Below are 14,577 nucleotides of genomic sequence, written 5' to 3'. Positions count from 1 at the left end.
GAGTACTGCAATGCAATAACTGGGCTACGATAGCTTATTTAAATGTTTTGGGGATACTAAAACAAGATAATTTTTATTGTTTCGTATGAATTTGCCATTTTTATCCTATCGCTTTAGAAGTCGGTTAAGTCATCAATATCATGTGATATTGGGGTAAAACCTTTCGACCGGCTTCTAATGCCAACCTACGTCATTTACATGAGTCGAGTTGACACCAGTTGACCATCAGACAGACGCGTAAACAATGCTTAGCTGAAGCTGATTCCGCCGGAAAGTGTTCAAACCTACGATGTTGATGACGTTTGACTTTGTATTGCGCTTGATCAGAGCAGAAAAAATAAATGGCTTTAAGTAAAAAAGCAGTCAAATCTGTTCAAGCTTTTGAACTGTAATATGTGCAAACTACAGTGAAACAATAAGTAGTTTTTATCACTCGTTATTTGGAACTTCGAAGGATTGTTAATACAACTGGCTGACTGTAACGTACAAAGTCAAGTAATGTCATCTACAAAAGAAATCCAGGAGAAAGGACGTTCGTTGAAAATTCTGAACAAACTCAACAGGTAGACCTAATGTAATAGACTATAGGTGTAAAATGTACTTCTGTTAACGCATTGTTCCTTGTGTGGTCAAATGCTTTTTAAGTTTCGCTTTTCACCACTGTACAGTCAAAGGTCAAACAAAAAATTCTGTGATGTTGAACTTGTCGTCGCTGAAGAGGAATTTCCGACGCATCGAAATGTTTTAGCAGCCAGCAGTGAATACTTTGACGCCATGTTTTCCTCCAAGGCAAGAATTAAAAGGAAAAGTAGAATTAGTAGTTATTCCTCGTCTTTGGTTTAGTTTATAGAAGGTTTACTGTGGTGTAGTCTGGTTTGGAAACTTGGTGACTGCTGACGACTAATGATGTGTTATGTAACCTTGTGAAATTTTTCGTCTTTCAAGTTTCATTATGATAAACAGTGCCATAAAGTAGAAATTTGCTTGGCTCGAGTGCGTCATAGCCGATTAATGATTATACCAAGCTTTTGCGTGTAGTGCTGCTCTATACACAAGTTCTTAAAATTATCTCCCTGTCTCTTTGATTTGAGCAGATGAAAGAGCAGCACGAGAGAAAGGTTTCCATCAAGGGGATTACCCCTAGAGCGATGACGCTTGTGTTAGATTTTATTTATATTGACATCATAACACTGACCGACGAATGTGTCGGAGAGGTTCTGCAGGCTGCATCGTTACTGAGAATACTAGGTAAATAAAACGACCTGTCAAATACACATAACACTTTTTTTCTAGTGAGCTGGACACTGAGTAGAACAATATAGGATTGTATTTTAAAGAGTTGCAAGATATCATCAACGAATATTTAGTGGAAGCTCTAAAACCTTCAACCTGCTTGTCATTTCGCAATCTTGGTCGTATCTACTCACTTGAAAATGTAGTCGTTGAAGCTGAAAAATGTTTAAAAGAGAAGTTTCAAGAAGTTTCCGTTCAAGCTGACTTTTGCAATCTTGAAGTGACTGAAGTGGAAAGTTTGATATCATCTGATGAAATTACGGTAATAATATAAAATGATATAATGTAGGAAGAGTGGAAGAGGACTTTAAATACCATAAAGTTGCAAACAAAGCAACTTTGATACATAGATCATAGAGCGCTTAGATCAAGCAAGCAAATATTCCGCAAAAATCATATTATGAATTACCATCATGTGTAGACTTAAATCATAAGGAGAACTTTAATATTTCAAGCAAATATTTAATGTTTTTTGCACCTTGCCATTCGTAATGTCTGCTATCATCACAGCCTGCTATTTTGAACGATGCCTTTGCACCTATTTATCGATTATTGTATCGTTTTGTCTTAAGCTCAAAATTTCGCGTCCTTTTGAAGGCGTCTTCAAAAGTCCTTTTGAAGGCGTCTCCTCCGTCCGCGTCTTTGCTGTTACTATCGTACAGGGTCTTTATAAATACTTATGCAACACTGGTTTTAACATTTACATCTATTTCTTCCTCTGATGAAGGACATATGTTCATTTCCGAAACATGTTAGTATTCGTATATTGTAAATAAATAGTTATATTTCCTGCGCTAGTTGCTTTGTTTGCAACTTTATGGAATATGGAATGGAATATCCAATGCAGCCTATATTTTCAAAAAATACAAAAACAATTTAATCTTTCATGTTTTGTTTTGTCTGTTCTCCAGGTTGCCTGTGAAATTAAAGTGTTTGATGCTGTTGTTGGATGGGTGAAAAGCGATACAGAGACCAGAAGCAAGTACTTTCAAAATCTCTTTAAACATGTCAGACTTCAACTGATTTCACTAGATTATCTCTCAGACAAAGTTAGGACTGAGGTAAGTATACGTTTCATAGCTGTTTACCATACCTAGCTCGCTTTTACCCTATTGGAACTTGAATTTTTTATTTTTTAAATCTTTTTTAAACTCCTTTGCAGACGCTGGTAAGAGAATCGTCAGCGTGCAGGGATTTGGTGGAAGATGCATTTCATTTTCATGCAAATCCTTTGCGATTTAGATCGCAAATTGCGAGAAAAGGGCAAAACAACCCTGGTAAAATTATTTTAAAATTACTATTTTTTGTTATTTATAGCCTACAGTTAATGGTTATTTGTGCCTTGGTAATATGACCAGCATAATTGTTGTTTGACAAAAATTCTCTTTGGTTTGCGACTAGCAGATGTTTATATCTTATTTATTTATTCGTTTAGATGTTTATTCGTGTTTCAAAGTCTTTTTTTGCAATATGTCTTCCACAGGTTCGACAAGTGATTTTATTTTATGTTTTGGAGGATTATCAATTGTGATCTACAAACCTTCTGATCAAACATGGACTACGTTAATGAGATCGGTAGCTATTTCTGTTTTTAAATTAAAACGTTGTTTAATAATATTTTCTCGTTTATATTTTGTTATAATTTACCTTTAATTACAAACACTGCAAGATTTAAGATCATGTAATTTACATTGTCGCTGTTTAAAGCTCTTTAGCACTGTTAACACTTTGCTAAGGGTAACCATGATCTGACATCCTCTGCCGTTGTTCCGTATGGAGCTGGGGCCTTATTCTGTGGCGGTATGGAAAACGGCAAACCCACCAACAAAGTAGCTCTATTTACTGGATGGGACTTTCAGTCTGTGGCACCTATGAATGTGGCTCGAATGAACGCATCCGCTGTTTGCATACGTGGTAAATATAACAGCTATTTAAGCTACCTATAGCTGGTATTTTGTTGTGCAAGGTGTTTATACTTTTCGTTTACATTATTTTATTGGAAAAAGAAATATGTTTAATCGGGATTTATGTTCATATCCTTAAGTTTTAGTTTATGTGTTTTGTTGTTCAAATTATACCTGATAAAGTATTTTCTACTCTACTGACTTTTGAGCTAAATGAATTCGTCTTGAAACTTTGGTACAAATCAAGGTATCAATTTTATAAGAGTTCGTTTGTTTGCTCAAACTTTTTATCAATCTAAGCTCCTCTGAAAACAATTACCAAAATAAAAAAACAAACGTATAAGCGTATATGTGTTTCAGACACTACGGAAGATTTTGGGCGATTTCCTATAAAAAGTTCAGTTTTAGTCATGTTTGTTAAAATTTTTAACAAAAGTATAGGACCGTTTTACACTAATAACCATCCCACAACAGTCGGTCACGCAGATCTCATGAGATTGCCATAACAAACCTTTATCTGAAACAACATCTTTATCCAAACAATCGAAGATTTTCGAAACGCACCAGCCGATGATACCGTGCAAAAAGAAAACAACTTTCACCAGCGTAAAGCTGGTTACCGATTCCCTGGTGGGTTAATCAGTTACGTATGCAAAAATAGAATTTAGTTAACGCTCTAATAAAGATATTTATCGATACTGAACAAGTAACCAGAGAACATGTTCCACACTGCATACAAGAACAAAAAAGCTTGTTACGAAAAAGACCGAAAGTCAACTTTACCAAGTAGAAGAAACCTTTGCTTGAACATCTAATATGGCCAGTCAATAGGACAGGTACAACACTTCAACTGCAATGTCTATTTATGACATAAATAAATCAAACAAGAGCCACAACTACAACAAAAATAACGAGCAGTAGGGAAAGAAAGCCATAAGATCGTGTTATGATCAACACATGTTTTGTTCATCATGGTGTTTATCTCAGATTATGTTTTTGATTAAGTAAGCACTTTATAGGTGATGTGCTGGTTTTTGGAGGAGATCTTTCGACTCTTCATACGACCCCCTCCCGTCGTCATCAACACTCCGATTTTTGTAAAATTGCCAAAGATTTTGAAATCTTTGAATTTGGCAAGAAACAGTGGAAAGTTGGGGGAAATCTTCCAACTGGGCCTCGCAGTGAAGCCGCCGCTGTGGTTGTTAATGGTATGTAATATGTACTTTATAGACAACCTGAGCTACTGGAAACATTGTGATAAAATATGCACTCATGACGCGTTTCACAACATTTGCTGTTATTGTACACATTTTGCTGAATATCAGTTTATTTGACCGGTAAGGACCGGTCGACCGACCGACCGACCGAATGGTGAGTGTCGCAGCTTTAAAATAATGTTTAGTTTTACCAAGTATCACATATTGGATGTGTTTTAATGCTAGAAAAGTACTTTGGTATCGTGCGATTTTCTCAAATATACGTCAGCCATAAAAAAATTAATCGTAATAACCTTTTCTGTGTACACAGAGTTGATATACTTATTGGGAGGTTATAATAACAGAATACCAGATCCAAGGCCCGGTTACCACGCTAGCATGCAGGTTAAACAAGGTACATGCTGTGAATATGTTTTATTTCATATTTATCGCAGGAATTGGTTTCTTTCTTATCATAATATACAGGGTTGCCAACGGGAATGAGATTGATTGGGACAGCTGGCATGAAGTCTGTCCCATTTACTAAGGACAGTGTTTTAGCACACTCAGCTATAATAATATAGCTTAAAAAAAATTGTAAACTAGAAAAGCTGTCTTTTGATTTATTCTTGTTTTTTCACTTGTAGGAATATATAGTGTTATTTTTCGAAAGCAGTAAGTGCATGACTTTGACGAAAAGATGTTTTGAATTTAAAATCATGATATTTACATCCATACGCAACATGGCGTGTTAATGTCAAGTATGCGCACTGGATGGAATCGGATGGCATAAAAATAGTGTCTTGTGACCAACCCTATATAAAGTTATATATCTATATATGTTATATATATAGTTATATATATAATTATATATAGTTATATATCTTTAAATATGCTTTAATCGATAAACATATACTGTAGCCTACACCTAACAAACGTTGCGGTAATACCATTATTGTTTTCTGCAGTTTTGTTTAGCATTTCCGAAATGCATAGTAAATCGACCAGTGATAGGCAGTATGTTTATTGTTAAAGTTTTGAAACAACAATGAAGTTTCATCATATCAATACCGTTAACTATGATAGCCACTCTTTGACCTGCAGCATGTAACCTTGTCGATGTCTACAATCACTCTACCAAATTGTGGACTTCGTCTAACAATATGAGCACTGCGAGAGCAGCGTTTGGAGCGGCAGCGCTGAACAATCGTATTTACTGTGTTGGTGCGTATATTTAAGTTATTTCAGATTTTTACGAGTAAGGCTTATGGACAGATTCAAAAAAGATACGATACATATTTAGGTGGCATGCAGAACAGCAATTCTCAGGTCAGTTCATCGGAATTTTTCGACATTAGTACCGGACAGTGGACAAATTTTGCAGCGTGGAGTGGACCATCGTCTATATGCCACTGTGATGGCAAAATATTTGCTCTCCGGTACATTAATTGTTATTCAATAATAATGTTTAAAAGCAACCGATTTTATTTACGAATCCAGCAATGATCTAGCGGTAACCATGACATATTTTTAATCAAAGGCCTTACAGTCATTTGTGTTCGGTAAACACCGGGCAGAACGGATGGAGTAACGTTCAAGTTGATCAAAACGTATCCAGATGTCAACAAATCGTTTCCATTTCAAGGAGGTCTTTTTAGACAAGAGAGCAGATGATCGACTACTGACATACTCACAAAAAGCTTTTAATTAAAGCAAAACTATACTTTTACTTCCGGAAAGAAGGTTAAGCTTTCACAGGAACATTATCGTAAATTTTTTTACCCGATCGTGGTCGCATAATTACAATAACTCGGTTATAATGATACAAGGAAGAAATGATCAAATTTTGGAGTTGACATGGGGACACGTTTAACATACTTTAAATATCGGTCTGTATTATGCTTTATGCGTGCAAGCCTGTTTGATTGGCTTTTGTTCTAATTATTGTGATAAGTATAAGCTAAAAATACAACATTTCTCATCTAATCGTATCCGCATTTCTCAGCGTAGCTTCATCCAACCTCACGCAGAAAACGAGGGAGCATGCTCCCGAACACCCTAGGACAGATGTCTACCTTAATTTTGGAGAACCCAAACTTAAATGGCACCATTTCTCACCTTCCGACTGAGTTCGAGCATACATCATAAAAGCCGCCTTAAACAACAAAATTGATATTTTTCCAAATCAGGAACAATTTACATGTGATAACAAATTTGCAGTTTACGGATCCAGCCAGAGCCATGTTTAAAATCAACTTCTATTGCTATAGCTGAGGTCAAGAAAAGATTTTGAAAGTATGCAAAAGCTTAATAAGGATTGACAAACAATACCGATTTTGGAAAAGAGAAATCAGCATTGAAATGAGAAATGTGGCTCTACTATATTTATTTTAAACATTCTTTGTCTCTATTTTACAGGTAAAGTTAAGCGTTTAAAGCTATTTTCAGTTCCTTGTTAATCTATAACCTGACAATTGCAACATAGTTACTTAGTTAGCTTACCACCTGAACCTAAACCACATTTAAGTTAACTTTAACTTGAACTAAAAAAACTAGTAGTTTATCAGTTCTTTGCCTTAGGATATAACTCTATACCGCACCTTCTTACACAAACCGCCCGTCCTTTATACGAGTCGTGTGATCTAGATGAAATATAGTCGATTTTTATATCATGTCAATTAAAATATTAATTATAAGGAAATTAGTGGACAGTATATAAATAGACCTACATCTATTTCTCCAGTTTCCACGTTAGGCCTCTATTTCTTCTCTCATTTTTATCAAAAAGTAAATTACTGAAGGCCAGATTTGTATTCCTTAAAGTACTTCACGTTACTTCAAAACAGCTCCCGGGAAAATAACGCAAAGGTTAATTACGCATTTTTTTGTCATGTTTTCCTGGGTCCTGCTTCAGTAAACTTGCTTTATTTAAAACTAGTTTATTTTGGCAAGGGAAGTGATGAGTAAGGTTCTTTTTGTTTGTAGTTGCTTGTGTTGGGTTATTGCGGTCAAAATCGCATAACAAAGACAGATTTAAGGTCAAAATAAATCCATAATTGATAAATGAACAGGTTTATTGTGCCTTTGTTCAGAATTTTAAATTGTTTCTAACTACATTAGCCAGCCTGTTACCTACTATAAATTGAATTAATGACGTCTACAAAAAAGATTCAAAAGATAGGACGTTCGTTGAACATTCTGAGCAATCTCAACAGGTAACGTTATAAAAGTGTGAAATGTGCTTCTGCTAAAGCACTGTTCCTTGTATGGTCAATTGCTTCATAAGTTTTGCTTAACAGTCAAAGGTCGAACCGAAAGTTCTGCGATGTAGAGCTCGTTGTGTCTGACAAGCAATTCCCGACGCATCGAAATATTTTGGCAGCCAGCAGTGAATACTTTGACGTAATGTTTTCATCAAAGGCAAGAATTAAAAAAACTAATTGGTATTTGTTGTATTTCGTGTGTTGATAACAGACCGTTAAAATATATTTGATATCGGTTGTTTCTTTATAGAATTCTTACCGTGCTTGCCAATAAGTTAGCAAAGGCACTAGGCTACTGATATTTTGTTACAGTTTCATTATCTACAGTATTAGTAGTACAGTATATCACTTTTTTCATCGTCAGAAGCACAGTAACGAAAAAATTGATACAGCTTAAACGTTGTACACGTCAAACGTTGCAAGCTGTGGCGATGCTGGTTTGCCGAAAAAAAAACGTTTTAATTTTCAATCACTAATAAATAACCTCAAACTCATTCTTTTGCGTAGATGCGAGAAGAAAAAGAAAAAACTGTTGTTATCAAGGGGATTACCCCATCGGCCATGACTCTTATCCTAGATTATATTTACACAGACATCATAACATTGACTGACGATAATGTTGGAGAAGTTTTGCAAGCTGCTTCCTTACTGACAATACTAGGTAGAATTTGTTACCCATTAATTAGAAGAAACATGTGATTAGTCCGAAATTTGTGAATTTCAAAAAACTTTTACCTTAAAGAGTTGCAAGATATCATCAAAGAATATTTAGTGGAAGCTCTGAAACCTTCAACCTGCTTGTTTTTTCGTGATCTTGGTTCTCTGTACTCACTTGAAAATGTAGTCGTTGAAGCCAACAAGTGTTTAAAAGAAAATTTTGAAGAAGTCTCCACTCAGTCCGACTTCTGTAATCTTGAAGTAGCTGAACTAGAATACTTGATATCATCTGATGAAATTATGGTATCAAAACGAGTTTTGTAAAAATAGTTTTCAGATTATCTACGTGAACAAACATCTTCTCCTTAAGCCTATCTCCTTTCTTTTTCTTAAGCGCGTTACTTAATATTCTTTTACATTTGATTTTAAGGTTAAAGATGAATGCAAAGTGTTTGAAGCAATTCTTATATGGATTAAACATGATGACGAAAATAGAAAAAAGTATTTTTTTGGCCTCTTCATACACGTCAGACTTCAACTGATTTCACTTTATTATCTCTCGGATAAAGTAAGGACCGAGGTAAGGATTGTTTCAGCGAATCCTGCCCCTGCATTTCGTTATTAGTGTTATGGATATTCCACTGTAGTTGAATTCATTTTTTACGATAATGTTAAAGTGGTATTCACTCAAACAAGATGCGTAACATTTTTTTTTCCAAAGTACAGGCACTGGTAAGGGAATCTTCAGAGTGCAGGGATTTGGTGGAAGATGCGTTTCATTTTCATGCAGATCCTAACCGTTTTAAATTTCAAAGTCTACGTAGAGGACAAGAGAAAGGTTGTTACTTTGCTTTAACGTCAGTTAAGGAAGATCAACGACAAAAATTTCTCTCATTGCCGCTTTAAATTACTAAATTTTTGTTTTAAAAAGTGTTTATGGTGCACGCGTGTGTGTATGTGAGAAGAAACTTGTCACTTTTTATCTATGCTGTGCTCTTGCTTCCATATTTAGGTGCAATAAACAATTTTATTCTCTGCTATGGAGGATTGGGGCTGATTTTGTACAATCCTTCAAAGGAAATGTGGATAAGGTGGAACTTACCGGTAACTCATAAAAACTGATTATATTTGCCCTTAGTGATACGTCTAATATTTATGTGTATAACAATTAGAGTAAAAAATTTGGTGTTTTTACAAACTGATTGGATGAGAAAGTTTAGTTATTGTTGGATGCGTTATGTTCCAACACATCCTATATGGATGGTTTGCAGAATTTTTCACGAAGATAATTTTGATATGGTGATGTTGTTATTGTTATGAAAATAATTTGTAGTAATGTTTGACGTGTAAAGATCTAATTTCATAGTCATGTTACGAGCGACAAAGCTTTTTCGTACGATGTGATTGTAAAGGGGGTTTGAAAAACAAGCTTAAACTAATATAAAATATTTTTGACACAGCAGAGTCAACCCGATCTGAGTTATTCCACCCCCGTTTCTTTTGGAAATGGTACCGCATTTTGTGGAAGCGACACCGGCCCTTCGACCAAAGTTACTCTTTTCGATGGCAACGATTTTCTACCTATGCCACCTATGGTTAAAGCAAGAGCAAAAGCTTCAGCTGATTGTGTATTTGGTAAGATTACTCATAATTCCGTCAGCCATACCCGCATTTTTTAAATTAGCTAACTTGCTTATGTCTGTAATATATGACGATTATAAATAACCTTTTTTCGTTTATGATTGATACCGAGCGTGTTCATCCTGGATTTTGATACAAGTTTCTCCAAGCACTCAACTTGAATAAATAACAAAATAACTTAATGAATGCAACCACGCTATAGCAGTTTTTTTGTGAAATATGAACCAGTGAAATCACAATCTGCAACAAATACGCATAAATACAAAAATGGTTTAATTATAATTATAATTAAATGAAATAAAATTTTAACCGAAACCAGGGGGAGTCTTAAAGTTAGAGGTAGGCTGTCTAGGGTTAAACTGGTCAACTAACTGTTATAGGTGATATATTGATATTTGGTGGAGAGCTTTCGTCTATATTTGCGTTTCCCTCTGACGGCCATAGCTCAGGTTTTCGCAGTATTGCTGACGATTTCGAAATCTACGAACCTGGCAAGAAACAATGGAAGATTGCTGGAAAATTACCAAATGGACCTCGTAGTGAAGCCGCCACAGTTGTTGTGAAAGGTTTGTGAAAAGTGAAAAATTTAATTTCCACCTATATAAGCAAAGGCTACCAAATTTCACAGAAAATTATACTGTAACAATATATACTGTAATACACACTTCACTGATTATCTTGTATATAGGGCAGACTATCTGCTTTGTGTTCATTTGTGGCTGCGATTCGTGATCGAAAGTAATGCAGACATTGCTTTTAGACTACTGTATATATAAATTTGCAAACTACAAATTGCATTGCAAAATTTACATTTACACAGAGTCTGTGTATTTGCTGGGCGGTTTCCAGTCAATAGAAGATCGAGGACCATCGCACTATTACTCTCGGGCTTCGAAAGATGGTAGTACGGGATAATTTTTATTCCATTACGGTCACTGCAAACATAATAATCGATTTCTCGAACTCGAGCCTTCGAGCTCGGCACGCGATTCACCGAACCCGAGCTTCACGTCCAGATTTACTCGAACTTTAACTTTTTGTACAAATAATTATGAAGTATATTGTTGTCAGAAAATTCTTTTCAAAGCAATTTATAATTCATTAATTTAAATATAGATGTAGATTCTCACGGGTCTGAGCTTTATCGCATTTTCACATGCCTATGATGTTTAACCTAGCATAATGAATGAGTTTTTGGGTCTGCGGTGCATGCTTGCCTGTTTATACACTAACTTACGTGAAAACATTGTGTGACCCGTTACCCGTTTACAGCTTGCAATCGTTTCGATGTGTACAATCACTCTACTAAAATATGGACCACCTCAAGACATATGAACTCAAATAGAGCATCATTTGGAGCTGTTATGTTGGACAATCGCATTTATTGTGTTGGTGCGTATTGCGATGAAGTTAATGCTTTGTTTCAGGTATACAAGCTCTGACTGCCATATAATAAATTAATCGGTTTTACATGTAGGCGGTTGGGAGAATCACTGTACCCAGATTGCGACAGCCGAATTCTTCGACATCACGACTGGGCAGTGGACAAATCTTGCTATGATAACTCCGTGGTTTGGATCCACTTCGATGTGTAAAGTTGGCGGCACAGTCTACGCATTCGGGTAAGTGAAGAGAGTTGCGTTTTCAATGACAACCTAAAAGGCCATACAGGCCTACTATACTTGCAATATACAAACTAAAATTACGCCGTAAATAACAACAGAGACGATTGTTAAAACTGGTAATAATGATACACTGAAAAGGTCGTGTTGAGGTGATGACACCAGTAATGGAGCAATTGTTTTATGTTAAGGATTTCCAAACGCTTTTTGTATTCGTTAAATACTGGAGAGAACAGTTGGGTCCCTGTCTCGAAGGATGAACAACTAGACCATTGTCATCATATCATCACCATATCGTGGAAGCCGTTTTAGACCTTTAAAGTAGTACTTTTAGAAAACAGATAGGATTTACACGTCACAAAAAGTGCACCTAAAAATGTTCACTTAAGTTGTTTGATACGTAGTCGCATTTATTTTATAGACTTAGCCAAAGCAAACTGTGCACCAATAAACACATTGATTGATAACAATGTAATCTCTAACACTATTCAATTTTCTCTGACCAGGTATTACTACTGAAAAAAGTTGTGTCATGTAATTTATTGTGGGAACATTTGTTTGCGATTCTACTGTCCAGCCAGACCGCAACCACCGTCCACTCTCATACATGTGCCAGTAATCATCCTGGCCCGGTCAGACGCCAGAAACAGGATGGCGTCGACCACTTCCTCCAGTTTAATGTTTCTTTGTCCGAGTGGGTGCATTTTCTTATTTGTCTCGAAATAATTCTGAGTTTGTTCTTCAGAAAAGCCAGCGTATTCGCACATATTAGTTTCAACGACGGCAGGGCTGGAAGTAAAAAGGACAAAAGATATAAAATGAGTCATCCGCTGCGTGGAGGACACATTGACTTTACTATTCACACTTACATCACTGAATATACTGTACACCAACAGCAATACTTACTTCACGGAATTTACGCGTACGCCAGTTGTGGCCAACTCTAAAAACAATTCCAGTTAGCCAAAGAAAAGACTTGCAAACAAATGATTGGAGTAATATCTCCATTAGAAAGGACACAAAATGCAAAATAAATAATAATTAGAGTACCATCTCCATTAAAAAGGATGCTAAAGTCGCTTCAAGTCCTTAGGCTTACAAGATATCTTCGGATAACTTACCGTAAGCTGCAGCTTTTGTCAAATGGTCGCATGCAGCTTTTGTTGTACTGTATACCACAGCACTAGTGAGCGCGTATATGCTGCTTGCTGTACTGGAAATATTTATCACGTTGCCTAGAAGGAATATACACCACGCAAACCGTTTTGTAAGTTTTAAGCAAAGTCGATATTCACGAAGTTTTGAAATTCATTCGGCTAAGTAGCTAACTAAAATACACTCCAGAGTCCAACTCAAACGAAATTCGCTTACCTTTTGTTTTTTCCAAATATGGAAGGCTGAGCTTTATGAGATACAGAATAGCTCTAACGTTAACTTTGAAAATGCTATCAATCTCGTTAACGGAAAGCTGAAGAATATAAAAAGAAAATTTAAACTTGGCTGTGTTGTCAAGTACAGTAGCAAAACAGTCTCCATAAAGCATTAGGCTATCAGATACACATTGATATAGAAATACCTAATTGTGTCTTCATTCACTATCACTTACGTCTTTGACTAATGAGAATTTGGCATAGCCGGCACTGTTTATGAGAATGTGAATCTTGTCGAACTTGTCCGTGGTTTCCCGCACAATTCTGTCCAAATCTTTTTCCTTTTCGACATCGGCTATTACTTGCAACACCTTTGGAAAAAAAGAAATGATCTACCAAGCATCTATCACGCACAAAAGTACACACATATAATTAATATATTTAGAATGTTAGATACACACGAGGTGTCATTATATATGCCGCAAGCCTTTGTGGTAAAGCAAATATATAAGTATTGTGGGAATCATCTATAGTTGGATAACCCATCGACATAATGCTAAATTAATTTAGCAGAAATTCTAGTTTTACAAGAACGCTCGGTGAGACGTCTCCCAAAATAGGTACTCATACAGCTTGCGAAATTTAACGCAAGTTGTTGTAACTGCGTATAGCAAGATCCAACATTTCAATAGTTATGGGGAAATTACTTCAATGAAAACAGTAGGCTACAATCATTAGGCGTTTTCGCCCCGTTAAGTGCAATACTTTTAGGCCAGATGTGATAATGGCGCTAAAGGGCAAAATGATGCTGTATGCTGTTAGCAGCCGGCATAAAAAAGCTAAGAACAATTTTGGATCTTCTTATCCAATTTAGTCTGCCAGATAACTCAACTGTATATAACACGCACCTTCCAATCTATAGTTAGTATATTTACTGTGGAGCCATGAACATCGTGAGATCCCCGTTAAGCCAGAAAAACGAATAAATAGGCCTATAGCCTACTGTTAACAAAACACGATCTGGAAAGTAGGCTCAGCTTTAGATCACCTCATCTTGTTCCATCCATGCTTAAATGACAAAACTTAAGCAGTTGAATCAACTTGTCTTACCCCTTTTGCTCCATTGTTTGCGCATTCTTCAGCTACTTCAGCAAGTCTGCATCGATCCCGACCAACCAAGCTCAATGAAGCACCTTGCTTGGCAAACGCCTTTGCCGTGGCTGCTCCAATGCCACTGGAAGCGCCTTTGTCACATAAATTAATTATTATTTTTATGAAAGTGGTCTCTTTGTCAGGAACAACCTTTTTTATCGAACTGCCAGAACGGTTTACCTTTGGGCGTTTATTTTCAGTACATTCTCAAATTTTTGTCCTTGCATTTACTGAACTTAAATGTTTATACAGTAACATGATTATACCGCTGTACTTTCTGTGCTTACCTGTGACCAAAATGACATTATCTGCAAATTCAGTCATTTAGTATCTTGCAGACACCCTTTGAAATAGACTTATATCTTGTCTAGATCTTCCTGCGATCACAATCTAAAGCCAATAAGCGACATATAGGCTGTTTTCAACTCGCACGTTCGCAGCATGGGAATCACTGAAGCGTGCAAAAAACGTGTCAGACT

At 36.1% G+C, this 14,577-nt stretch overlaps 3 protein-coding genes across 3 annotated transcripts; 2 read left to right on the top strand and 1 right to left on the bottom strand.

Annotated features, from left to right (window-relative positions):
• Nucleotides 1-340: 340 nt before the first annotated feature.
• On the top strand, nt 341-6,725 carry LOC143461316 (kelch-like protein 12). The gene is made up of 13 exons (XM_076959201.1): nt 341-563; nt 669-789; nt 1,095-1,248; nt 1,338-1,555; nt 2,205-2,354; nt 2,456-2,570; nt 2,777-2,868; nt 3,030-3,207; nt 4,217-4,405; nt 4,725-4,808; nt 5,498-5,617; nt 5,697-5,832; nt 5,934-6,725. The coding sequence occupies exons 1-13, from the start codon at nt 499-501 to the stop codon at nt 6,049-6,051; spliced, it is 1,740 nt and encodes a 579-aa protein (XP_076815316.1). The 5' UTR covers nt 341-498; the 3' UTR covers nt 6,052-6,725.
• A 132-nt stretch (nt 6,726-6,857) lies between these two features.
• Nucleotides 6,858-11,956, top strand: LOC143461315 (kelch-like protein 12). The gene is made up of 13 exons (XM_076959200.1): nt 6,858-7,608; nt 7,693-7,813; nt 8,164-8,317; nt 8,399-8,616; nt 8,744-8,893; nt 9,040-9,151; nt 9,326-9,417; nt 9,774-9,948; nt 10,335-10,520; nt 10,775-10,858; nt 11,227-11,346; nt 11,432-11,576; nt 11,768-11,956. The coding sequence occupies exons 1-13, from the start codon at nt 7,544-7,546 to the stop codon at nt 11,886-11,888; spliced, it is 1,743 nt and encodes a 580-aa protein (XP_076815315.1). The 5' UTR covers nt 6,858-7,543; the 3' UTR covers nt 11,889-11,956.
• Nucleotides 11,957-12,097: 141 nt separating this feature from the next.
• On the bottom strand, nt 12,098-14,528 carry LOC143461319 (putative oxidoreductase SSP0419). Its single transcript, XM_076959206.1, has 7 exons — nt 14,386-14,528; nt 14,057-14,190; nt 13,183-13,317; nt 12,948-13,044; nt 12,698-12,811; nt 12,483-12,519; nt 12,098-12,365 (listed from the first exon to the last, which is right to left on the bottom strand). The coding sequence occupies exons 1-7, from the start codon at nt 14,420-14,422 to the stop codon at nt 12,143-12,145; spliced, it is 777 nt and encodes a 258-aa protein (XP_076815321.1). The 5' UTR covers nt 14,423-14,528; the 3' UTR covers nt 12,098-12,142.
• Between the last annotated feature and the right edge of the window lie 49 nt (nt 14,529-14,577).

This window comes from Clavelina lepadiformis, chromosome 5 (assembly GCF_947623445.1).
Source record: "Clavelina lepadiformis chromosome 5, kaClaLepa1.1, whole genome shotgun sequence".
NCBI classification, from domain to species: domain Eukaryota; kingdom Metazoa; phylum Chordata; class Ascidiacea; order Aplousobranchia; family Clavelinidae; genus Clavelina; species Clavelina lepadiformis.
Note: the sequence above shows the minus strand (reverse complement) of the source record. Positions and strands in the feature narration are given on the sequence as shown.